Source organism: Haliotis cracherodii, unplaced genomic scaffold (assembly GCF_022045235.1).
Source record: "Haliotis cracherodii isolate W230 unplaced genomic scaffold, xgHalCrac1.p SCAF_20, whole genome shotgun sequence".
Lineage (NCBI taxonomy): Eukaryota > Metazoa > Mollusca > Gastropoda > Lepetellida > Haliotidae > Haliotis > Haliotis cracherodii.
The window spans coordinates 18423327-18450641 of record NW_027266276.1 but is presented as its reverse complement, the minus strand read 5'-3'; the positions used below and the strand labels follow the sequence as shown (position 1 = coordinate 18450641).

Here is a 27315-nt window from a genome sequence, read left to right as displayed (position 1 = left end):
GTTAAAGGAATGTCGTATATGTAACAGGAAGTAACTCTTCCATCCGAAGGTTTCTTTTACCTTCTTCCTGTTATTATTTGTCATATGCAACGTGGTGAAAGTATATTGTTTCCTCACGAACGTATTGAACTGAAATATGCTTGTAGTTATTATCGAGGGAAACGCAAATTGACTTTAACTACACTTTGATGTTGATAGGTGAAAAGTTATTGAAAACGACCAAACAGCGAAATGTAGATTATTCTCTGGCGCCGGTCGAGATACCATAAATGTCGGTGACATTACTTGGCATGTCAGTGAAAGTCAAATAGCCTCTAGTTATGATTGGGTTTTCAATGATAACGAAAACCAGCGACGGGTTGCCTTTGTGTGGCACAACTGATATCAATAGTCAGGACCAAAGTGAAGACTATCAGTTGGCGTACAAAGATTTGAAATTTATTACTAAGAAACTTTCCAAATTCCCCGACAGATGTTCATGTACACCAAATTCATACTCCATACAGTAAGTTTCCTTCTTTATATGACATTTACAGGACACCTTATACTGTTCCATTTTGTCAGGCCCTAAAGTTGTGGTGTTTGGGTTGTTATTATATTCAAAGGTGAAACCAGGCTCTGGCAATTAGGCAGTCAATGTCCTACCAAGTTTGATGAATTCTAAACCGACATTCTTTGACTATGAACTTAAATTTTATGATGCAAATATCAATCTGATCATTCCCCTTAATACAAAGAGACAACATCTGAGAATAACGCAAGTCACGAATTACAAAGTATAGACCTCGACTTGACTGAAATTGACTCAAGTCTGTGGAACATAGTGCCCCTTTAAGAAGACTTCTGGCTCCTAATAATTGTATCCTGCGGTCCAAAGGAATAACACAATTTCACAAGTAGCTTGCAAAGTCAAAATAAAACATTCTTTGAGAGATATGGCCATGGTCATGTTTCATTCATGCCAGTCAAGTAACATTGGCCTAACTTTAGAATTCAGTAACACAAACTTTTCAAAAGTGTGACATGATTTGTAGTATTTTGTTGCAAGTCACATGGGCAAAACAATGCCCTGTGACATCAGGGGTCATGGATTGTGCACAAGCTCCTCCCAGTGATCTATCATCCTTACACGCAATGTCATTGAATACGCCCAGCGGCGTTGAGAGTTTTGAATATTAGTTTACAAAATATAGCCTGCAGCGCAAGTTTACGAAAGTCCTTTTTTTTTTTATTATTTATTATATTTAGTTTTTCTGTAATTCAAGTGGTTAAATGGTTACAAATGGGAGCTAATATACTTATTATCCCCCCGGCATATAATGCAGGGGGATATAGCGATCAGTCTGTCAGTCCGTCTGTCCTTTCGTCCGTCTGTCTGTCCTTCCGTCCGTCCGTAATCATTTCCTTTTCCGGGGCAGAATTCGAAAACCATTCAGTGTATTTGATTGAAACTTGGCACATCTATCAGGCACATACTGAAGTGGTGCCTTTTGATATTTTGGGATTTTTCTAATTTTTATTTTTTTAAATTTTTATGGAATGAAGTTGGACATAGACCCAATTGGGGATGGGGTTCGTTTCCAGGGCAGAATTCGAAAACCATTCAGTGTATTTGATCGAAACTTGGCAAAGCTATCAGGCACATACTGAAGTGGTGCCTTTTGTTATTTTTTTTTAAGAATTTTGATTTATTACAATTTTTATGGAAAGAAGATGGATCTAGACTCCAAACGGGAACGGGTTCATTTCCGGGCCAGAATTCGAAAACCATTCAGTGGGTAAACGATGTATGCTTCTTAAAGAACATTCAACTGTTGACTCATTACATACAGAATTGCACATTTACTAGTGGTTACTTTACAGACCGCTGCCGGGGGGATATGTCATCTTTCTGATGACTCTTGTATTATTTTTTCTGTTCATTAATTTTCATTATTATGCACAAGAATGCAGTTTATTAGGGATATTATATTGGCACTGAACACATCCAAATGTCGCCAATCTTAGGGTAGGTTACCCTGAACTCCATCCTTAGCCCTTGGATCCCCTTACGATCAATCAACCCTTTACGATCATTAGGGTTAGGTAACCGTTTAGTGGCTTCTAGATTCTATAGCGGCTCCTAATATTCTTCCCACAAAAGCGTCGAGTAAAAAGGATGAAATGGTTTTGTGTCGAATATTTTGCCTACTGGAAATTGTCCTGGAACATTCACACAAGCCACTTTCACCGGATTACATGTTTTCAGTACTGATTCAACAGCGAACTAACCGTTGTGTCATCACTAGCCATGCTCATGCTTCCCTCGTTCCTTAATATTATCCACATCATCCTTACAGTGTTCCCTACCACACTTTTCTGTCACACAATCCACCCAACAAATTATCAAATACCATGTCATTCATGCGTACTTGCGAGTTCAATGTCCGACGTCTGACGCCTGGAACTGTTTTCAGTTCGCTCCATATTGGCTCATTTCTCACCACTCGGTATCTTGTAGGTTGCGGAATGGGACGAGTGTGCCAAAATGGCATTGGGATCATTCGTAAGTGTCCGTAGACTAAAGTCAAGAGACACCATGCTTACCCGTAACCTTCATAAGTGTCCATCACCTATTTGACTTTATCCGATCAGTTCCGTAACGTCGTAGGCATGACCAGGTAAATTTGCACTTAGTTTCAGTGTAGACGTAGCTCAGTTGGTTAGCTGTCAGTCTAACAATCCGAAGGTCGTGACATCACGTCAGACAGATTTTTTCAGAAACTGGCTGCTTGTGTATGAGACATGTGACCTACGGCAGGGATTGTCCTCACGAGAAGTTGTCGTACTGTATTCTAAAGGTGCTCCATTTTACCTAAACATCAAAGTATGTTATTTCAGGGACCTTGGCCCATTTCTCAAACAATCGTTGCAGAGTTCTTAGGAATGATATACTGAAAACTGGGGTTGAGTTTTGAAATAATCAGTAGGTTCGGACATGAGACTAAGGGAGAATTTATGTTCAATCCTAGGTGCCAAACCTTGAATGGTGAAGTAGGAAAGCATACACTTACTCCAGTGCACTGATATGCATTTTCATGTGTGTAAATTATTAAGTAAAATATTTATTACAAAAAAAAATGAGGTTAGTCATCAATCATATTTTTGAGTGTATTGCTTTGAGATTTCATTTTACCCTCTGTTATGTCTATTTTCAGTAAATGTCATACCTAACTCAAATCATTTATTGAAATAATATTCTTGTTTAACTTGACCTGCCTGCTTCCAAAATAGCCTCCACCCCTAATTTATTTATTTTTTATCTTAAAGCGCTGGTTAGAAAGTTAAGTTTCATCTTTGCACTGGATTCAGACATTGAGGCGTGTGGATTAGAACAACATTTAAATTAAATTAGAAATAGTTAACGCACACATTCAGTCAGTTTTGAAAACCGCCATGAGAAACATTTCTGTTCTTTTCTTATCTGGCCTTATTATTGTATTTTAACCATAACTGGAGTTTACTCTCTGTGTCATCGTGTATGGCATCATTCACTCCCTCACAGCTTCAAAAGATTAAGAATGTGTTTCTTAGCATTTTGTTTTCTTTAAAGATTTAAACAAAACTATTCAAAATGGGGTTTTGTAGCAATTTACAAAGTTTATTCTGGCTCTGGTTTGCTCTTCAAATCATAGGTTAAATTATCATCATTTTCGATATACAAAATACCAGGCAGTCATAGGCAGCCTTCTAAGCTGCTGCGTTGACTGCAAACAAATTTAATTACTCACAAAAAATATGGACTATCATGTAAATTTCGGTGCTTAGTATGGGGCACTTATAAGGATTACTTACTTATTGGTCTATAACCAGGTCAAAAGGTCGAAGTGGAGCAGGGCGCTGAATACAGCGAATACAGAATTTATTAGAATCTTTAACATGATATATGATTAGACACCTTGTACCTGAGTAATACAATACCTCCGACCGATACTGAAAAGCAAAGTAAATATTTAGTGATTTGATTGAAGTATTATCAGTTTTATAGTCTTTCAAGGCTATTAGCTACAGATAGGATCATATTGTGATTTTAGTTTTCATTACAATTATAATCATTTTTAACCTATCCTGCTTTACTCCTTAAGGCATTTAAGCATACGTCACAGAAGTGATGACGTCACATATCTTCACATTACTGGTTGTGACCCACACTGACAAGTTTTGTTTGGAAATAAAGCTCCAGAATCTACTGGCATCCTTTTGCTTGTTGTTCAATTTGACATTGTACTTGTGATTTATGTCATTCCTATGGTTTGTGACTTCATGTCTTACTATTTATTTTTGCCATTGCATTATTATATTGCCCTTGATGGTGGCTGCTAGTTACTGTAAATATCATGCATATTTTGTTCTAATTAGCCATTTTTAATTATTCAATCGATTGAGTTTTGGAGTTGTAAATTGGCTACTTGAAGCCATTTGTGAAATATTCAGAATCAAGCAGGTCCACACATCTCCATATCATCCTCGGACAAATAGCTGCGTTGAGAGGATGGATTCGTATTCAGCCAGGCAATGCAAGCCCTAATGTGACGAGTCCCAGGCCAACTGGCCCAAGTCCCTACCAGGTATCATGATGGCTTATAGAATGGCCCCAAATTCATCTACCATATATATGACCATAGATAAGCCGAATTTTGTAGGACCAGAAAAACCTGCTGTAGAAAGGGGTCAGTTTATGTATGGGTTACACTTCAAACTCTTTTTCTGTAGGTAAAAAAAAATACATCGTATAGATTCTGGTGAAAGAATAATGCCAACAAACAAACCAACAAACTTTTTCAGTGAAAATGAGAAATTTGCGATAAAACATCGCTAGCCTTGATGATTTACCATTTTGATTGTACTTCTAGTTATGCTAGGCATTGTTTTATGTGCAGGGATAAATATTACGGTGTGTATTGTCTCGTAAAGTAAGCAGGAAATAGCAATCAGCTGTATATCCATGTTCTCCCAATAGCACTTTTGTGTATTTTCGCATGGTACAATTTGACAAATCACCGTTGAGTTTTCGCGCAACCTCGCAGAAATAGTATGTTGACCCTGCTGATCGTCCAGTCTATCCTCATGGTCCTCTCATCAGTAATGATCATGACATTTATCCTGAAGAAATTGATGAGGATCCTGACCTTCAGACAGGTCCCCCTCCAAGTGCCCCTTCATCACCATCCCCACCAAACCTTACAACAGGTGAGAAGAAGGGTAAGAAAGGAAAACATAAATCACCATCACCACCTGACCTTACTACACAGGTAATAACAATAACAAGGATGTAAAGAAGGGTAGGAAAGAAAAAATTCCTACTAGTCAACAGCAAACTCCGAAGTCTCCCACAACAACAAACACTTCACACCGACAAGAGGGATGCACACTCCAGACAGACCTACAGTGGAATGGGCAAGAAAATCTCAAGACGGACTTCATTCCCATGGAAATCAGCATGAATCCATTCCAAGGGTGTCGGCCTGCAGTTGTGACTTCTTTTCAAGACTCGGTTTGTGGATTCAAAATCATGCTATGCTGCATGCCATCAAATAACCTTTATCAACTGTACCCATATTCACAAGTATATTTAATGTTAACTTTTCAAAGATTGTACATCTATCAGTTTAATTCCATGTCATGTAACTTTTCAGTTTGGAGACCAAACTTCTCAGACTGGAGGGTGATATCATGGGCATTGAATATGAACATAAGTTTTGTTATAATGCTTAATTTAAACTAACATAACTGTTAGAAACTGAAAGTTTCATACATTATACATGATAAATATACATTTATAAATAAAGTATTATAATAAAATAGCTTTGCAATGTTCTAAATAACAAACCATAGATACATTGTCACATGACCCAAAACATTCAATAGTTATCTATATTGAAACAGTGTTTAATCTAAAAGCCATATTAAGCTATGACTTAATTTGTGGTGTCTTAATATTAATATAAACAAACCTTAGACCCTATAATCCAACTATAAGAATAATATCCGAAAATAACATTGTTGACACCACTTGATTACCTCTATATTCTACCTGTGAAGATTCGGGGTAGAATAGGTCTTCAGCAACCCATGCTTGCCATAAAAGGCGACTATGCTTGTCGTAAGAGGTGGCTTACAGGATCTGGTGGTCAGTCTCGCTGACTTGGTTGATGCATGTCATCGTATCCAAATTGTGTGGATCAAGGCTCATGATGTCTGGTCCAGACTCAGTTATTGACAGACCGCCATCATATAGCTGGAATATTGCTGAGTGCGGCGTTAAACAACAAACAAACAAATAAACCTCTATATTCCATGAGTCTAGACGGCGCCCTAATTACCGAGGGCTAATCACCTAAAACAAGAGATGTCACACACCTACAAGTTAGTGTCAAAGGATACACATCTTAAAGTTCCAAATAGTTCAAAACCTTAAATGTTAATCCCTAATATGGTTGGTCCCCACAACCTAAGCTTGATGTGATTGGTAAACTAACCCAAACCAATGATATAATACGTATACATGTAGGGTAGTATTAATATTGGTCTGGGAAGAAGTGTGTGCAGACTTGCTCTTGCCTTCCTTTGAACATGCTCGGTCCCTGGGAAGTCTATTGTTGTACACCACTGTTGTAAAAATTAGTTTCCTACCTATATATATGTATATATATCATCTGTGTATATTGTACTGGTCGTCTCCTGTTTTACCTGACTAAGCTGCCATAGTCTGAACATTATAGGAGCTTGAATCTCATCTCCAGCTAAATGCGTGATACTTGGTTACTGTGCAGGGTAATTTAAATGTCATGTCAAGAACTCTCTGACTGTAAACATGTCTGACCAGAATTAGGTCAACGAACCTAATGCCAGCCATGCAGTGTATTTCTACAGATTGGTTTGCATGCTTACTTGTACTTTATGCTGCAATCCCTTGATCAGATGCCTGTCGCTGATATCAGTGTGACCGAGTCACTTACTTCAGTAGATCATCAAAGCCTACATGCGTAGTAATGAGACACCACCCTTAAGCATCACCTTGATAAAAGACGGGAGCGTGTATATTGCACCAAGGGAATTGGAACGATCACCTTACTTTGTACTGTATGATCTTTCAGACCAAAGTATTATATATTCAACCTTCTCTACTGAAAATATTGAGTTTATAAATCTTCCCAAGAACTCCGATGGCAACACAGAGAGTAAGGAGGCACCTGGTCCCCTCTTCATCATCACCTTCATTAAGAAAGGGAGCATTATACAACGCCCAGGTGATGGATATGATCGCCTTACTTCGTACATCATGATCTTTCAGACCAAACTTTTATGTTTATAATCAGCTGGATACAGCTTCGACTTCCCATGACCGTTACTTCTATGCCTCAGCATTATTTAGTCTGTATGGGATCTGGCTTTGGTTTTCAGATGAACACAACTTTCTACATATCGTCATGGCTCAAAACAATCAGAAACCCTCCTGAAGACTTTTCAGCTTTACAGTCTCGAAGACAGCCTACCAGTTATCAAATCTACTACAGGCTCTTCTACCTGATTACACTGTGTCAGTGATCATGGGATTGCTCGCGTCATCCCAGGATTTAATGAGCAGAGGTCGCCTACGCCTCAGTCCGATCCATCAGTTCCTGGTGCCTCCCTCGTCATCCCAACATCGACCTCTTCGCCACTTGCCAGAACTACCAGATCTCAACGTATGTCCCCGATCACAGACCTGCAAGCTTGGGAGGTAGACACATTCAGCATCACTTGAGAAGGACAAAGAGCGTATGCTTTTGGGCCACCAGTACTGCTTCCCAAGGTGATGCAGAAGATCCGGGCAACCAAGAGCCTCGCTCAGACTTTGACCATGCCTTGGTGTCCAGCAGAGGGGCTGGTTTGAGGATCTCAAAGACATGTTCACAGACGACCCCCTCAAACTACCAGGTTGGCCATACAGACAGGTTTTCATCTCACACCTGGTACATGTGCAAAGGGCCTCAGGTGCCAAGAGTTAACTGGCCAGAGCAGTGACAGCTCTAAATTTGTCTCTCAGACTTTCTACCAGGGGAATTTACGACGACAAGTGGCGATCCTTTGAGAGTCGTTGCATGGAACCCAGCGACTGCATCTCTCCCCAAGGTATGGTGCAATTTCTTCTGTACCTCAAGGGCAGTACCATCACCACTTACCTGGTGGCCCTTAACTCTGTATTGGCAGTCCCAGAGTTCATCCTTCTGGCTTATGAGATTGCTGGTCTGAATCCTTTGGCAAACAACCCGCACAAGCTCTGGGTGGTCGCATCTACGATGACTCCACAGCATTTGCTCCATCAGATCCACCATGGAAGGATGTTTCTGGAGATTCAACAGTCCTTGCCAGCCACTACCTCTCTTGAAGATCCAGTTCAGATGTATTAAGGAGTAATTCAGGATAAATTTCGTAAAATCTATATATTTTTAACATTTGTATACTTATCCTGCATTACTACGTCTAAAGTGGCCAACCTGTCGCTGAGCTACCTCCCCACCATGTCTTCAGATGTTACGATCTAGTAGTAATGTGATGATACATGACGTCACCACTTCTGTGGGCGCTGTGCATTCATACATCTAGTTTGAAAAACTTTCACGTCATCTTTCTGTCAAAAAACAGCAGTAAATGCATTAAGGAGTAATCAAGGATAAGTATACAAAATGTAAAAAGTATTCAAATTTTACTAAAATGAAGTTATTGAAGTATTATTTTAATATATTAATCATGCTATAGCCAATGAATTGTTTTCCTTGTCAATTTCAGTTTCACAAGTGCTGTTGGTTTGACGTTTCTTGTGCTTTGTGAATCTTCCTACCCAGTTGTGTTGGCCTTTTCATTTTTGGATGAAATACAAAAGGAATTCTTACAGGCATATGAAAGACACAAGACTAATGAGGCATCATTAAGGCCATATGCTTACATTAAGTTTGGTAAGTTCTAGTTATTAATGTCAGTAATAATGCTGGGTGGAGATGGTTTATTTGAAAGCAAAAGCCAAACGGGGTGAAAGAAGGGTTGATTGCCCTCTTCGTCCTATCATTTTTCTTGGAGACTATTGTTGAATTTCCACCAGTGAACAGCGAGTGATATTTTGAAATCTGACTCTTATTTTTTGTCGTCCATTTACGACATAACCATGATAATCATTACCTGGAAACAGATTGACAGCTGGCCAAAACCTTCTTTCACCCAGTCTGTCAATGTTTATGCTTGCTAATTATTGTAGTACTGAACCGATTATCTGATCATGGCACACATTACATTGGGCATATTTTGGTTTTCTTATCATGCATATGTTCTATCATGTGTCTATTCTAAGAAGATAAATCATGTGTCATATGCAGTTTTCATTCCTTCTGATTCCATTCCATGTTAGGCAATAAAAATCATGCATCCTTGAGCATTAAAAGTTATGTTCAGAAAAATAAGAATCTTTTCCTGCCACCTGACTGAAAGTCAAGTGAGCTTTTGTCGTGGTCTGTCGAGTGTCGTCCATCTTCAGTCGTAAATATTTTTTCCCTCAGAAACCACTGGACCAGTGAAACTTGAATTACACATACTTCTTCTTACTTTAATGGTGCCCCCCCCAATTTGTTCAAGAGGTTTGAATCACGGCTGCCATATTGAAATAACCTCGTTATGGCCATTTCTCAGCCTTTTTTGTACAAAATGTAATGAAATTTGGTACATGTATAGATAGTTCTTGGACTCAATGCATGTTCCATTATTTGCGATATTTAAAATTTGACCTTCGTTTGACCATGCACATAAATTCTTGCAAAATGTATTGCTTCGGAGTCTAAACATCATCTCAGAAATCACTGATCTGATGAAGCTGAAACACCACATGCTTGTTTCTACCAAGGTTTAGTATTACTGTACCTACATGCCAATGTGCCTACAACCCAATATGCCCACGACCACCTCCATGGTCTAGTGGTAGAGCGTCTGCCTGGAAAGCAGAAGGTCCGATCCCAGTCCGCGTCATACCAAAAGACGTTCAAAGATGGTAGTTGTTACCCTGTCTGACACTCGGCATTAAGGGGCTAAAACAAGGACTGGTCAGCTTGGAGTCAGTACACTGTGTCTGTGTGGGGTATTTATGTTAAACTGCGGCATGGTATCTCAGTGAGCTAGCACTATAAATCGGCATCAGTACAAGCTACTGCCACACAAACACACACACGTACATGCACGTCCCTATATAAGTGCAATAATCTTGGACGAGATGTTAAACGACATTTCACCTCTCCCACCTTGTTTCATAGGGGCGGTGGAGTAGCTTTGTGGTTTCACTCCAAGGCCTATTACGATTTCCCACATGGCTACAGTGAGTCTCACAGTCCCTTATCCATATTATTTCCCCTTCCACCCAGCCCTTTCTGAAATGCAAAGCCCTAAATGAAGCAGTCCAGATATTTCTCAGGTTCTGAATCTCCCATCTGACTGGGGCTCTTTTTCAATTTAAATGGAGTTCTTTGTTTCTATCAATTTGTTTCTATATTTTACCCTCGACTTTAACATTTGTCGAGGGTACAATGTGTGAAGCCCATTTCATGTGTTGCTTCGGTGTTATTGCTGGAATATTGCCTAAAACAGCGTAAAACCATACTCGCTCACAACTTGTTTCATATTTGTTAATACTTTTTATCTCAGTATTCATGCAGAAAATATTTGAGTAGCACTGCTGACTGCAACCTTTTTTTATTGTGTCTCGGTTGACAATTTACGCTGTTGACTTCATGTCCAGGTGAGCGACAGTGCCATGGCACAATTTTTTTCGTTATTTGTGCTTGTTTATTCCTATGCTTTTTCAGCTCTTGAACACTCTTTACTACCCATTGGGTCAGTTGTATAAGATATTACTTGAATACTGCTAAATGTGGCCTTAAACCCAACTCACTCACTCACTGACGTACCTGAGTAAAACCTACCTGAAATAGGAAATATACCACAGACCTGATAGTCAACCACATACTGTAAATCTTGAAATTAATGCGAGCATGAATAAAATGCAGAAATATCTATTTATTCCACATCACGGTTCATTGAGCAGTAGTTACAACAAGTATATGAAACAATGCCATTCAAAGAATAGAAATTACACAATGGGGTCAAGAGTTCCACCCACTCACGTCAAACTAGGCATAATTGAGTACTTCAGCATTCCAGACAGTTGCCACCCACGCAACACTGTGTCAAAGGCCAACACGACCCAATACTCATACAGATCATTGAACTGTTGTTTGTTCAATTATTTTGTTGCCTTTGTACTTCCTTAATGCCAGTAGACAGAATAAACATATTAACTTAGTGTTGTTTTTAGGAAGACACTGATGTTGTTATTTTACGGAGTTGCTGTTTGATTTGATAAAAGTAAGGTTGGATTAAGATATTGATATATAACATTCCTCTGGGGATTGGGGGTATGTCACATTAATTTGGATTTTAGGTGTCAGCAGGGGTATTATTCTGGAAACTCATTAATTTAAAGATTTACAGTATTTGAGCCCTACCACAGAGTTCAGCCTGGCATGTATAGGCATGGTGAATTTTATTTCAGATGTGAACATAAAGAAAATAAAGACTCGCTATAACAATCCCAGGTCACTGACTACAAAGTTGGACCTGTCTGCCTTAAGCCAGGAGATAAAACTTCGTCCACCTCATGTCATTCATCCAGATGAGTTCGAGTACCCTGGAGGGAAACATGCTTCACTGACATCATTCAGAACTGCTGGTAAGAGAATAAAGCCAATATTATTTGCATTGAGTCCCAAAGAAATTAATGAATGTTGGTTCTCTTCATTTTGTTATGTTGTAGTTCAGTTGTCAGCAGCATAAACAATGAATATATCTGAAAAATTCATAAGTGTTTGAACCAAATAAAAACAGAAATAACATAATTCTTGTTAGTATCCAATACTATGCACAAAGAAAAAATTTAAGCACACCCCTATTTCTGAACCATGTAAAAAATCATGGCATGAGGCTGACTGACCACAGGAGCTGGGCAATACCAATGTCATCGGATAGAACAAACAGTTGACAACAAATAAAGAAGGTGAGTTGTGATTGAAATTTACTGACAAAAACATCATGGTAACAGAGGTACTGTTTTTGACCTCAGACAGTACCTAAAAAGATATGGAGCTGCAGGATTAAGTAAACAAGTTACGTTTGATGTATCGTGTGAAAATGTTCCTCAAAGTCTCTACTTGATATGACATGGGAAACAGATCAGTAGCAAGTATAACCGCCACGTGCCCGGATGACGCATTCCACCCTACGTCTCATGCCGCCAGTCAGACGTTGGATCTGTTGATGGGTCAACAACAACCACTCCTGATGCAATGCTGCTTCCATATAGCGTAAATTTTGTACAGGAGAATATCGTGCCTCTATGCGCCGCCCCAGAATATCCCAAACATGTTCAAGTGGGTTTAAATCTGGGCTCATTGCTGACAAGGGTAGAGTCGTTATTGCATTGGCCTTCATGTAATCCATGACTGCATGCAAACGAATGTACTGAGGTTGAGTAGCAAGAGGGTGGTTAAGTTGCCCCTTATGGTGACCAAATCCAACCTGCAGTCATGAGACACCCCTAAACCATTTAGAGAGCCCCCGCCGTATGCAACAGTCGGTTTAATGTTCCTGGGGGTGTAGGCCGTTTTCCGGTGCCTCCAAACTCTCGTTCTTCCACCTGTGACGTGGAGCAGAAAGCGACTTTCGTCTGATCGATGGATCCGTCTCCAACTTCTCAGATTCCAGTTCTGTCGCGCAATACACCATGCTAAACAAGCAGCTTTTTGGTGATCTCTCAACAAGGGACTCATAATGGCTGGTCTTGCCCTCAGTCCTGCTGCTTTCAGCCGGTTTCTGACGGTTCTGGTGCTGAAATGACGATTGGGCAATCACAGTTGTTTCAGACGAGTGCTTGTTAATAAGGGTTCTCGGCATATGAGACGAAGAAGGTCCCTGTCTTCACGATGTCTCGTCAAGGAAGGTCTTCCGGTTCTGGGACGGTCCTATACATCACCAGTCTGAGCATGTTTCTTGACTAAACGGCTTACAACAGTGTGATGATACCCCAAATTCTGACCAGTGGCATTACACGACATTCCTGCGTTATGCATGCCGATTATTTGCCATCTTGTGGCGTTTGATAATTCGCTTCGTGCCATGGTCACACAATGTTATGGAATAACTGTTCAAAACCGAGCTTAAGAAAACAATTTAAACGTTTGAATATACTGCTTTTAGAGATACTCGAGGGTAGCATGCTGCACGGGCATACCATGCATGGCATGTGAGCTTTCGTCACGCATTACTGATTACATCATCTCGAGAAAACATAATTCTTCCCGTAATTATATCTTTCATGACTGTTACAAATATGGGGACCAAACAATAATGAAATATATTAGGGTGTGCTCAGCTTTTTTCTTTGTGTATATCTCCCAAGTTAATAAATATATACTGAACAACAAAAGTTCCTGTGACATTGAATAAGATTCAATGCAAAGTTATGTTTTTTACGAAATCTGAAACAATTTCGGTTTGCAACAGATAAAGGACTCCTGTAAGTGTTCAAATGGTTTAATTTGCCATACTGACATCAGAAAATGCATGATTTCATAAAAAAAACATGAACATGCCAAAATGTCAATATACAAATCAATAGCATGTGTGTCCACCTCTGGTTGCGATGCAAGCAACACATCTTTGTCTCATGGAATGGACCAGGCGTCGCACAAAGTCCTGTGGGATATCTGTCCATATCTGCTGGAGCGTGTTTCAAAGTTGCTGGAGTGTCTGTGAAACACGTGGTTGATCTATCTCATCCCACATGTGTTTGATTGGTGAGAGATCAGGGGAGCAAGACGGACAGGGAATGCCATTCATATTGTTTTGTTGAAGAGAATCCTGAACAAGTCGAGCAATATGAGGCCAGGCGTTATCATGTTGAAAGGTAATGCCTGGGCCATGACGACGCAAAAACAGTAGAACAACAGAGCCGATGATCTCTGTCCATTGAGATTTCCCTCTACCACTATCAAACGTGTCCTCTGTCTTGCTGTAATCCCACCCCATACCATAATGCTGCCGTCCCTGAACTGATCTTCTTCCGTGACACAATGATTGATGTAATGTTCACCCCGATGTCGGTACACTCAAACCGTCCATCGCTGTGGCTGAGGTGAAAACGAGACTCATCAGCGAATAGAACTTGTCGCCACTGCATGGCCGTCCAGCGTAGACGCTGTCTGCACTACTGTAGACTTGCTTGATGGTGGTTTCCTGTCTAAATGGGACGTCTGGCGGGTCTTCTGGCGACAATTCCTGCACATCTGAGGCGGCGACATACGGTTTGTGAAGATATTCGCCGAAGGCCAGGGATGCTTCTTGCAGTCACTGATGCTGGCTAGAATCGATTTCGTAGGTGTGTTGTTTGAATCCAGTTGTCTTGTTGATTATTGTTTACTTGTGGCCTACTATGACTGTTGTTAGCATAGCATTGTTCGCGGTAGGTTTTTGTACAGTGCGTGCAGAAATGATATACTAAATTTTCAATTCAAATATTTCGTGTGTGAAGTTTTTATTTCAATAAAATCAGTACTAGTACAGGTAATAATTATGACCATGCAAACTTTAACTTACCGTCCAGTTTTGATATAATGAACGTTCAATCATTAATAAAATAAATATGACTGTTGTTAGCACATTCCCATGTGTGGAAGTTTTCTTCCGTCGCTCTGTTTATGATTGTTCGTATTACCGACTATTACTTGTAAGCTGGGCTCTGATTGGATTAAACGATCAACTTCCAGGGAATTCCATCGATAGTAACGAATGACGTCCTGTGTCTGAGATTAGTTATTCCGTTGCCCAAAGACCATATATGGAAATATGAGTGACGTAGTTTTGGTGAGAGAGTTAACATCATTGATTCATGAGGATAAACCAGGGCGAGATTATCCCGTATATCAACACAATGCAGAGAGTGCATTACAGTCAATCGACTATGGTACTGACGTCGACTGCTATTAAGATGTAAATAAAAAAAACTTGAACGACTAACAATGAGTTGAATTTTACTGTAATATTATTATCTGTGTTAATTTTGTGTACATTCGTATCAAAGAACTTGACTGTCAATTATATTCAGTTCAGAAAAAACAGTCAAATTTACGCAGTATTGCCAATAAGTATAGTCTGATACTGAACAGCCATTGTTCAGCCTGTTTTTGAACATGTTTTTGTAATGTTTGTGATAATGTTTGTGATAATGTTTGTGAACTAATTGCAAGTCTATGATCAGCCAAAACACTGTGTCTGACAAGAGCATTTCGCTGGTGTGTCTTACACCCTCTTGTGAAAGTGTTGGACATTCCAGCCTTTTCACATGCCCTACAAAACATAACTATGCCATCGTTTGACAATGTTTGTCTCAGCCACAGAAATTCACTTTCCCATTTGTGTAAATAGTCAGGGGATTTGCGAGCTTTTTTTATTTCGGAACAACTTGTAGACTCACTAATATCAGAATAGGTGTCTGCACTCAGATCTGCTTCGGTATTAGACAGAGTGCTAGGCGACACAAAGCGTAACAAAGAGAACTGTTTTGACATCGTGAATCCTGTTTACGTGTGTGTCACTTGTATTCTAGCAGACGACAATGTTCAAACTATTCGTTAACCAATCAAAGCTCATGTTACAGGGATGCGATTCAAAGTGCCATCTGGCCACATTCTATTTTTAGCAATGGGAATTTCGAGGTTTTGATTTATTTTCGTCTGAACATTGTAAGCAGGCTATCAGCTTTGAATACTTTTTTATTTTATGGTATTAATACAAAATTAAGTATATCACAAGCTGTGCGTGCAAAACACGCATGCAAAATATTTTTTGCAATTTTATATGATTTTAATGCGTGAAAAACGCACGTTTCTGCGTTAACGCGAACACTGCTTTTGCATGGAATACATGCTTTTCTGTAGCAGTTGCGTTTTTGTGACTTGATTCCATACATGTACTACAATATTGAAAACCAAACTTTACTTGTTTGAAAAATACACTAAAATAATGGTGTCACAGGAACTTTTGTTGTTGAGTATATTACTATCCTGCTATGCTGAATCAAATATGCTTCTTTGTCATCGAGGTTCATAACATCGAGTGAAAACTCTTACATGAATGCATCCTGGACCACAGAATGTCATTCTTCTCGCTCAAACTTTGGTGTCTTCTCCTGTAATGACATCGACAAACTACTGGTACATTGTCTGCGATTGGTTTTCTAAACCATGAGGGGCGGTCTGGTAGCCTAGTGGTTAAAGCGTTCGCTCGTCACACCGAAGACCCAGGTTCGATTCCCAAAATGGGTACAATGTGTGAAGCCCATTTCTGGTGTCCCTCGCCGTGATATTGCTGGAATATTGCTAAAAGCGGCGTAAAACCATACTCACTCACTCACTATATTCATTCATGAAGTGTTCTTGAACATGTTGAAGTGTTGATTACTGAGTCACGAACAGTTCATGAACTAGAATGTTTTTTCTTTGTTCATAAACTGTTCAAATGCTCTTGACCAAGTTCGTGAACTTACCATATGAACTTTTACTGAACAGTTCATGATGATCATAAACAGTTCATGAACAGCTCATTATTTGAACAACTCACTTCACAGAGGCAGTCACCATTGTTAATAATTCAAAGAATACTACCCCAAGTACACCTCAAGGACTCCCACCACCACCCAAATTACCTGAATCTAGAATTTAGATTATGGGAAGAAGTGAGATTTTCCCACCTTTTGCATGTGTGAAAGGCAAGGGAGGTAAGATACTATTACTTGCATTTTTATGGATAGTTGACAGTGAAGAGGACTTCTGTTGAAAATCTGAAGATTGTTGTTTTAGCGTGATGACAAGCCAAATTATGGGAATCAGGCATTGATGTAACAGAGGTTGTATGCTTTGAAATATTAACAATGATAACTATTGTTTGATATATTTTCTCCCTTGCACATAAAGTGTCATTAAAATAACCAGCTTCTGCAAGAATGTTCTGGACTGTATAGTATTTGACTAAATAGATACCTTCCTGACTATACCCTCAAACATTTCATGAGGATGTTTGAATTTACAGGAAGATAATTGAATTCACAGGACATTGCCTTGTGGGATAAATTGTTTTGGAACATGTAGAAATCACTGTGATTCTATTGTGACAATTAAAAATAAAACTATTCTTTTACATCATGATAATGTTCATTTACAGCTTCATCAGGTCGACATTTCGTCTCACTTGACCTCTATGGTTGGCTGTCGGTGGGGATGAATATACTGTGTTCATTTCTCAATCTCACCCGTGGTGTCAGCATCATGAACGATGGCCATATAGATGTAAGCAATCCATGTTCCTGCTAGATTGCAGTATACCAGATACCTTCCGTCATTTTTGTAATGGATGTTCACAAACTCCTTTCTTAGTAATGGTTTCTATGTTGTTCAGCTGCCATTTTTAACCATGTTGCTAAATTAATTAAATTGTGGTCATTCTCCGCACACAAGCCATTGTAATAAATTCTTTCATAAGTAAATAATTTTCAGTCACCAAAGTTAATAAAACATGCTACATGTCCCAATGCCGCATGCCACAAAGGAACTTTTTTGTTGATGTCTGATTTTCGATGTTTAGTAATTGCTTTGACACTCAATTTTGGAGTTTAATCAAATGCTTGTTTTGAGTTTTATCCCACATTTTGCAAAACGACACTCTGTCACAGAACACATTATTAGACGCATCAAACAAATATGGTGGACAAATATGCAAATGTACCTATGTTCCTCAACAATCTGCTTCGCAATTGCCCAAAATGTTATTACTATTTCTTCTCACACTGTTGGTGTACATACAGTGGACACTCACTTATGCTCTCTCTCTGATTTTTTCTGAGGGAAAATACTAGGCTCCACCAACAGCAGTCTGACCTATAGGAAACGTCATCTTTGGTCAGGAAGAATGTATTTATAAACAGTATACTATATCAGTTTATGTCATCACAGGTTAAAAGAGGGTTCACCCCCAGCAATATGCCTCATGTTAAAGCTTTCACATGGATAGGTAGACATGTCCTATGCTATGATTACGTACAGTTTTTCTAGCTATTATCATTATTCATGCTGAGCAAAATGAGTTGTTGTTTTTACCAATTGTTCCTGACTTTTTGTCATTCATTAAACATTCATGTTGGTCATGGGTGTATTTGATGTATTTGGTATATTATGTGGATTTCTTTTCAGAGCCTAGACAGTGAATCATTCCAGTATGCTGTTGCCTTTTTTCTATGCTTCTTATTCTTTGGTTATCAGGTAAATATACCTTGATTGATATTGGCTTGATAAAAGTATGAAAAAATTTGATATCTCAAATAAGACTATTACTCGCTCTGGTACTGTCAAACACAATGGTTAAAATGATACTTTGGATGTGCATACTCCCAGACTTGGCCACACTTTGTGTGATTGTGATCTGTCTGCACTATGTCTGTGGAAGGCAACGTTTGGCCTTTCCACAATAAACTAACACATCATGGTTTCACCATCAGATGTGGCAAGGTCAGGCAGCATAGTGGTGACAGCGTTAGCTTGTCACACCGAAGACCCGGGTTCGATTCCCAACATGAGTACAATGTGTGAAGCCCATTTCAGGTGTCCCGAGGCATGATATTGCTGGAATATTGCTAGGAGAGGCGTAAAAACCAAGCTCAATCAATCCATACAAGCCTAAGTGGCTTTACTTCAATTCAAGCCAATTTTTTTCATTAGTTGGTTTAGTTGAAATAAAATCACTTTCTTTTATCCCCCACCCAAACTTTTCAGGAATTATTTTTCTTTATTTTTTTGTGTTTCCAAGGCAGTAAGTTTGATTTTAATTCAAGTGAGAGTATAGTGACCATGTCCTGGCTGATGAATTTGCGGAATTGTGATTGAGTCTTACATGGACGATTGCATTGAGACCAGTGCAGACTCAAATGTTCTTACACAACATCCTCTTCACAAACTCGGTTGACTCGTCAATATTGGCAAGTCCGAGACTTATAGTCAGCTACAAGATGTTACTCCCTCTAAATTGATTTTCAAAGATTCAACGCCACAGGCTGCAAGCACTCAAACAACGGCCGATGTTAGGGAAATGGCAGCAGATCCTTGGTGTTTAGACTTAGGTGCAAACCCTCACTTTGAGGGGTCAACTTCACCTCCGTCTGATTGTGTATTTCCTTATGCCCTTCATCCAGAGCAATGATTGCCTGACATCTCCTGCCACTTCATCTGCGTTCGCATCTTCAGTGGTGGCTAATAACAGCGAACAGCAAATGTTTGGGACATGTGGGACAGTCTCTTTGACTGACCTATGCATCTTCTTTGACACATCAACCCAGGGAGCACACTTCCTAGTCTACAAGTAGTAGGGTAACACATGTTATATTTGGGATAACACTTTCTTAGTAAAGTACAGATTCTAGTACTTTTTTTAGTTAGGTCCCGTCCGGGATTCGAACCCACACTTGCCAGAGTGAGGCACCTAATCGCCAGCACACAGTCAGCGATCTAACCCACTCAGCCACTGAGGCTTCCACAAGAATGAAAGTCTGACAACTGGTAGTCTAGATCACATACTTTGAGTACGCCCAAGGCGCCAGGATTCGCTGTGCAGAGTTGCATCCCTTGGGGAAGCCAGAAACCTATGATTGTGGATTCAAATCCCGGTTCGTCCCGGTTTCTAGGTTTGTCAGCACCATACCCGTGCTCGTGGGTTTCACCAAAGTGGTAAACGTCTGAGACCTGCATCACTTCGGGCTTTCCTCCCACATTAAGCTGACATGCCGCGATATAACTGGAATACTGTTAAAAGCGGCGTTAAACACAACTCACTCACTCTTCTGTTTCAAATTAATTCTCAGCTTTATGTTTAGTTTCAAGCACATCACAACAACACGCTTTAATCTGAACCAATCTGAGAATAACTCAAATCGTTCTACATCAAATCCCATATATCCAGTTGTCATTGTTGTCATCACAAGACTCTTGACACACTTCACTTCTAGATCAGTGAAATTCATTCTACCTCTCTGTGCTGAGGTACATCCTTGCTCCAGAGGAAGAGGGGTCCCTTCAACCAGTCAGATTTAAGTCATCAAGATTTGAGGTGTCAGACCCCTAGATACATCATCTGAGGGATTCGACTCGCTCTAAATGTACTTCCACTGAGAAGTTCAGTTTTCACACGGATCATACTCGATTGGGATTTATGTCAATGAAACACTTTTCATGACAACAGTTGCTTCTTCCATATCTCTGTCCATATCTCAACTGGTGTTGATTTGCATTTGATTTCATTACCTAAACTGTTCAGGCCTGTTACACCGGCAAGATTCAAGATCTTAGCAGACAGTCTCTCTAGAAAGACCAAGATTGTTATGTCAGAATGGTCCCTCCATCCAGACATATTCATGTGGATAACTTCACAGGGTGACACTCTGCTGCCTTACCTACTTGCCATGTGCCTGAACAACAAACTCCCTGTTTACATCAGTCCAGTAACAGATCCACAAGCCCTACAAGTGACACATTTTTCATGAGTTAGAAAGAAATGTTTGTCTATGCATTTCTCCCATGGTCTCTCCTAGACAAAGTCATAGACATGGACACTATTCCATACCTGCTCTGAACCAAATTGTAGATCACGCAAATGTACTTCTATGTCCTGTATGTGCGCTTAAATCTATCCGGTGGCAACAGAGCCTTCTGGAAGACACGGAATCCTTCCAAGCAGGTTCCATTGAAGACACCACAGCTACAGCTGCAAAACCCCCGCCAAGAATGACAAATGGTTGATCCCTAATCATTTGTCAACTGCGGGTAGGGCAGCTCATGGGCTAATGCCTGGAATCCCCATTATGGAATCTTCAGTGATCATCAAATCCTTCATAACCGGAAGTGACGTCATTCAAACACGAAATGACATCATTAGAACCGGAAATTATATGTCTACAACATACCCGTGATGATTCGGGGTAGAATTAGGTCTTCTGCAACCCATGCTTGCCGTAAGAGGCGACTTTATTTGTAGTAACAGGCGACTAACGGGATCGGGTGGTCAGGCTCGCTAATTAGTTGATGTATGTCATCATGTACCAATTGCTTGGATCGATGCTCATGATGTCAATCACTGCATTGTCTGGTTCAGACTTGATTATTTACAGACCGCTGGCATATAACTGGCATATATGCGACGTTCAACAACAAACGATGTCAGAACAGGAAGTGATATTCACGCGATAATGATGTAATTATGACCTGAATTGACCTCAGCAGAACCCGGAAGGGACGTCATAAACAGATAATTCCATTGAATTACTGTCATATTGCCTCCAATGACGTCACTTCCCGTCCAATAACAAATAATGAATCTTTCAGAGGTTATGTTCTGATTCTATACTTTATGGTGGCTTCAGAGTTTATGGAGTACATCCTTTATTAATAAGGATTTGCTGTAATCTGTCCTAGGATTACTAGATGTCAGAACGAACCATTTGTTGAAGCTAATCTTGCAATGATGTAATGGAGGTATGGTATTCGCTGGCAAGCAATAGTTATCATTGTTAATAATTCTAAGAATACCACCTGAGGAATAATCCCACCCACCTTCTCAAATTATCTGCATCTAGTTTGAGGTGGGATATTTGGAAAGAAGCTAGGTTTTCCTGCCTGTTGCATGTGCAGAACAGACCCATGAAGATCCGGGGTAGAATAGGTCTTCAGCCACCCAATCTTGCTGTAAAAGGCGACTTTGCTTGTGGTAAGAGGTGACTAACAAGATCGGGTGGTCAGTCTCGCTGACTTGGTTGATGCATGTCATCGGATCCCATTTGCGTGGATTGATGCTCCTGATATCAATCAGTGGAATGTTTGGTCCAAACCCGATTATTTACAGACATGCCGTCATATAGCTGGAAAATTGCTGAGTGCGGCGTTAAAAAACAAATAAACATGTGCAGAACAATGGTGGAGGACAACTATAATCCACACAACTAATTAATGTCGGTGACAGTGAAGAGGAGGAGTTCTTTGAAGATCTAAAAGAGTTGTATATTGTGATGACTGCCAAAATACAAATGGCAATAAAGGTGATTATAGAGATAGTATTCTTAGAATTATAAATGTTGCAGGGGTGGTTCATTATGAAAAATGACAAGCTGCAGTTGTGTTTGTTGAGGTGACATTTATTCCATTATCAATCACACTGTAATAAAATATATAACATTATATACTGTACATAGAATAGCATTCAAAGACACGGCTGCATATTAATTATTTCCTAGTTTGAGCAGTCACATTAATCCATACATGCAACGCATACAGTTACACATCACTAGTCCGTTGTAGATAACTTATATAAATACAATTTACTGAACTTTCAAATAGTAATACATATATTAAATGTCTCTTATCATAACTGAATATATCAGTTACACACCATATAGTTAGAAGAATACTAGTAGCCGTGTGGCGTCTTAAATATATACTTATTATCTCTAAGAGTAGGAATATATATAAAATGCTACCATGTTGTGTTAAATTATAACACATAGTTAATACATTTAAATTCATCCATAAGTGAGTGATAAAATAAAGGATTTATAAATACCCTGTGGGTGACACCGGGGTGTGTCTATAAACCCACATCATATAGGATTATAGCATTCCTATAAACAGTAAATAACATAACTATCATGCCTGAATACATACATACATACATACATACATACATACATCATAACAACCATTTCCTTAAATTATAGAAAACCAACTTCTAATTCAATCCTTACATTCAAAACTCCCAATCAAATCATGCTCTCACACATATTTACATGTAAAACACTTTATACTGATAAAATAGAAGATATCTTGATTATTTGATATCATAGGTAAGCATTTGCAATATTTTACATTATTGATAACATATTTAAATGATAAGTTAGAATTCTATTTAGGAAAGATAATGTAAATAACTAACCTGAACTATATGTAGTCCATGTCCTGTCTGTGCAGAGTTATAAGCAGAGTGAATAAAAAGTGTGCAAATGTTAGGGAGGAAAGCTGTAGTTAGATAATGTTAATCAGCTAGGAAGCTGAAAGCTATTGTATTGACAAGCTAGAGAGTTGGTGACAAAGGGACAGGAATAGACTAACCTGTCCACCCTTCAATAAATTGGATCAACCGCTTGGACTCTTAACCCAAGCATATACATTTTGTACTACAACTAATGAAGATGTATACAACTACTTGAAATGAAAAGAGCTAAAACTATATTCCTAAAAACTATATATGCAATATCCTGTTACATAAACAATGATCCATATTGTTTGATTTCTGCTGCTTGCCTTGGGATGCTTGTTCCCAAAGGAAACTTTGTGAACTCATGATTTTGCTTTGGCATTATTCTGAAGTTCTGTAGCGTCTTGTTCAGCCGTTACCTAAGCAATTTCAGTTTCTATGGCTTTCGTAAAAGTCAAGGTTCCTCAGTCAAAAACCGACACTGAATATTTTCTATTTTCAAACCAAACGTAAACCTGTCTCTGGGCATATGATTTAAATTTGTGCCAAATTCACAATGTTGGGTCAAATGTTTCAGTTCTGCCACATAGGAATTAACACTTTCACCTGAATTCTGGTCTCTTTTATGAAACAAAAACATTCAAAAAAGTTTGGTGACCTGTAGAGTTTTCATAATCTGGGCAAAATTTGATTTGATGGTTTATCTGGAGATATTTATGTCTTTAACACCAAACAACGCTGCTGTGTGTTCTACATAATTTTTGCCAATTTTTTTCCAAGTTATTATATTCTCCCAAGGTTCCACAGAATTAGCCATACTTCTGAGTATATACCCCAAATGTTCTGCGGGGAACACTCCCAGATACCAAAGAAATATTGGATCCTGATACAGAATTGTTTGCCACTGCAGTGCAGACTGTGGGAAATCTACACAAGCTGAAGGCACAGGCTGACCAAGTCAGCTGACGACTGACAATACATTGTGAGACCCTGTGATTTCATGATAGCAAGCTACTAGGGGAAGCATCTTATAACACTGTGTTGTGCGCACACAACACTGACCTTCACGTGTGGCCTTGAACATTGACCCTCAGCATTATGTGATGACTCTACACTAGAGAGTGATGATAACAGTTTAACGTCAATCGGCAGAGATAGGAGTTTTTATTTTTCTTATAGATAGATTGATTATCTCACTTTTAGTTAGATATAATAGGATGTGAGTTTGGTATCGGGAGAACCAGAGAAATAGATCCAGGGGTTATTGTTGTTTGTCCGAAATGTGAGCCCTGGAGATATAGATGGTGATTGTTTCCATGATTATATTCTTAGTGTTAATGGACAAGGGTGTTGTAATTTGGCATGAAATTGAACATTCTGTGCTGTTGTCAGAAACCTTTGAGCAGGATGCACAGGTTTATAGAATATTGATCTTGCACATTAAGTATTCAGTTATGCTGCTATCCCCAATGTCATGTGTGAATCATAATGTTCACTGATACAACTCTTCTTTCCCAACAGGTGTACTTGATTTGCTGCCCTACCGGTATGAGGAAGCCTCTTGCCTGTGCCACACTCGGGAGCATCTGTCTGTGCCAGCTGTATCTGTGGGAACATCGAACTAGTGTACAAATGCTGTTTCATGTCACTGTAGGCTGTGCAGCCACCTTTACTATATTCACCAGACAGATTCAAGAGAAGTTACCTCAATATAATCTATGATGTGGTGTGTTTCTGATGTGAAGATGAATTATAAGATGATGGAGACATCATACCCCAGTACAAGCAGTCAGGATGTATGTATGTGTGATTCTGTGTTGGTCCATGTTAAGGATGTTACTGTATATGGTTGGAATACAAGTGAAATAGGTACAGAATCCTGATGCAGAAGCCTCAAGTGACAAAACAGAAACAGGTTCTCAGGCAATTACTTTTTTGCCAGCACATGACCACACGTTTGGGCTAAAAAAGTGCTACCCTGGTAAACAAATTTCCATTCAATTTCTGAACAAGCTATCTGATTTTAGGCTGCTGAGAAAGTTAAATAAGATATCACTCTTGTAAATGTCAGTACTGGCTCTATCACGTCAACAATTGAGAAAAATATGGACATACAAAAAGATACATCAACCTTGAAATTTACAAAAACATTAAATGTTGTCAAGAAATGAAACTAATGGATAATGTCATGGTTGTATGCTGTATAGTTTCAAAATACACTAAACACAGTTGCTGTGCTGGGGGAACATTAAACTAGGTCCTCATATGTCATTTTCTGGTTGACTTGTCAGTTTTACAACTTTCTGTGAATAAATAATGCACAGCGCGTTGATAAAGTCATCCTTGTTTGCACTAAATCTGCTGCCATTGAAATATTTGTAACTTTAAGCATATTTTGGAACATATTATTGAAGTCAACATACAAACTATTCCTTAAAATCTTCAAAAATATATAGATTACAAGTAACAAATGATCAAATGTTTGAGTAATTATATTTTTATAAGTTTATGGAAACCTATAATTAATGAGTTTTCAAAACTGAAATCCGTCAAAGCGTATTCAAAAACGTTCGCTGCGTCATACCAAAACATGTTAAAAGATGGTACTTGTTGCTACTCTGCCTGGTGCTCATTAAGGTGCAAAAACAAGGACTGGTTGGCTCGGAGTCAGTGTACTGCATCTGAGTGGGGTATTCATGTTAAACTGTGACATGGTATCTCAGAGGGCTAGCACATTAATATCGGCGTTAGTCCGGACTAGCAGCCACACACACATACACACGTTAATGCACTTTGCATGTAAGTGCAATAATCTTTGATGTGACATTAAACGCTATTTCACCTCACCTGAAAAACGTTCAATTAGTAATGCATACCTATTGTCATCTGTGCACCCTGTGGGAATTCCAGGGAAGAACTGGTCCCAGCAACATAAATGTTGATTGTTTCATCACACCCCAACGGAGTGGATCAATGGTCACAATATCAATCCCAGAATTGTCTGCTCCAAACTAGATTATTTAGAGGCCGCCGTCTCATAGCTCAAACATTGTTTGTGAGGCGTGAAACAACACCTAAACAACGACAACAAAACTGATGTCTGTAAAAGAGAGTCTATTTGAAACATTGTCCCTTTAGAAATTGATACGAAACTCAGAACTGTTTGATTTGCATTCTAGTCGTAAGTTGGTGGGTAAAAAAGAAAACGTACAACTTTATCGATAACAACTTCTGGATTATTGCATATAGCGACGTTTCGATGTAGATTCATACACCGTTATCAAGCTGGAGTGACTAGAACCAAATGAAGCGAGGTATATGTGCATATGATTGACTGAAGCCATGTATACAGTAAGAATAACAAATAGCCCATAGGTAATGAAGCCAGGTGTATTGTTAGGATCAAATGTAACAGGACACAGACCATCGCTCATCCTCTCACATTGCTAAGAACCTTCATGCTTCTTTTGCCAAGGCTACCCAAGCCCAGGGCTTACCAACACCAAACTTCAATGCCAAGAAGTTTCCCTTACATGCATGGATGCTTTTCTCCTGGTCTCAGAGATCAATGAAGATTATACTTTAATAAAACTTATTCCAAAAGTAGGACATATCGTGTTGATGAGAAGAAGTTAGCACAACTGTACATGTATACAAGAACTAGACATTCCTTCTTAGGCCTTTCCATGTCATGCTCCATTGATAAAGCTATGCTGACTGCCTCAAAGATTCCTCAGAATAACCAGGAAAGGATGTTTCTATCTGAAATGATAGCGCACATAAAGAATCAAGAATTGCTCAAGTTTCTGCTTAGGCTAAAAAAAATAAAGAATTGGTTCTCAGGCAATGGATCATGACAGGATTTGACTACTATTGGACTTGGAATATTTAAGGATTTTGTTGAAAAAAGTCCAAAGGATCCTGTGCCTGTTGTTGAAGGGGAGCTGTTGAACAACTGGGACCTTCCACTCCAAGCCGTTCAGTACTGCAATCAACTGTTAGTGGAAGACTGGCTGGATATTGGAGCAATTTGGACATCCGTGACCACCCTATCATATCAAACATTCTGAGAAAGGGCTACAGTAAAATTGTATGCGAGGAACCCTTTCTCTCTCTCAGTCCGCTGATTATTCAATTTCC

The 27315-nt window shown here is 39.2% G+C and overlaps 1 protein-coding gene across 2 annotated transcripts; it reads left to right on the top strand.

The window, feature by feature from the left end:
• Positions 1-40: 40 nt before the first annotated feature.
• LOC139470380 (vesicle-trafficking protein SEC22a-like) lies at positions 41-25534 on the top strand. Of its 2 annotated transcripts, XM_071252798.1 has the most exons (6): positions 41-505; positions 8812-8978; positions 11612-11788; positions 17332-17456; positions 18357-18425; positions 24697-25534. In XM_071252798.1, the coding sequence occupies exons 1-6, from the start codon at positions 321-323 to the stop codon at positions 24895-24897; spliced, it is 924 nt and encodes a 307-aa protein (XP_071108899.1). In that variant the 5' UTR covers positions 41-320; the 3' UTR covers positions 24898-25534. The 2 variants fall into 2 exon arrangements, with proteins under 2 accessions (XP_071108899.1, XP_071108900.1); XM_071252799.1 differs by lacking the exon at positions 18357-18425.
• Positions 25535-27315: the final 1781 nt, after the last annotated feature.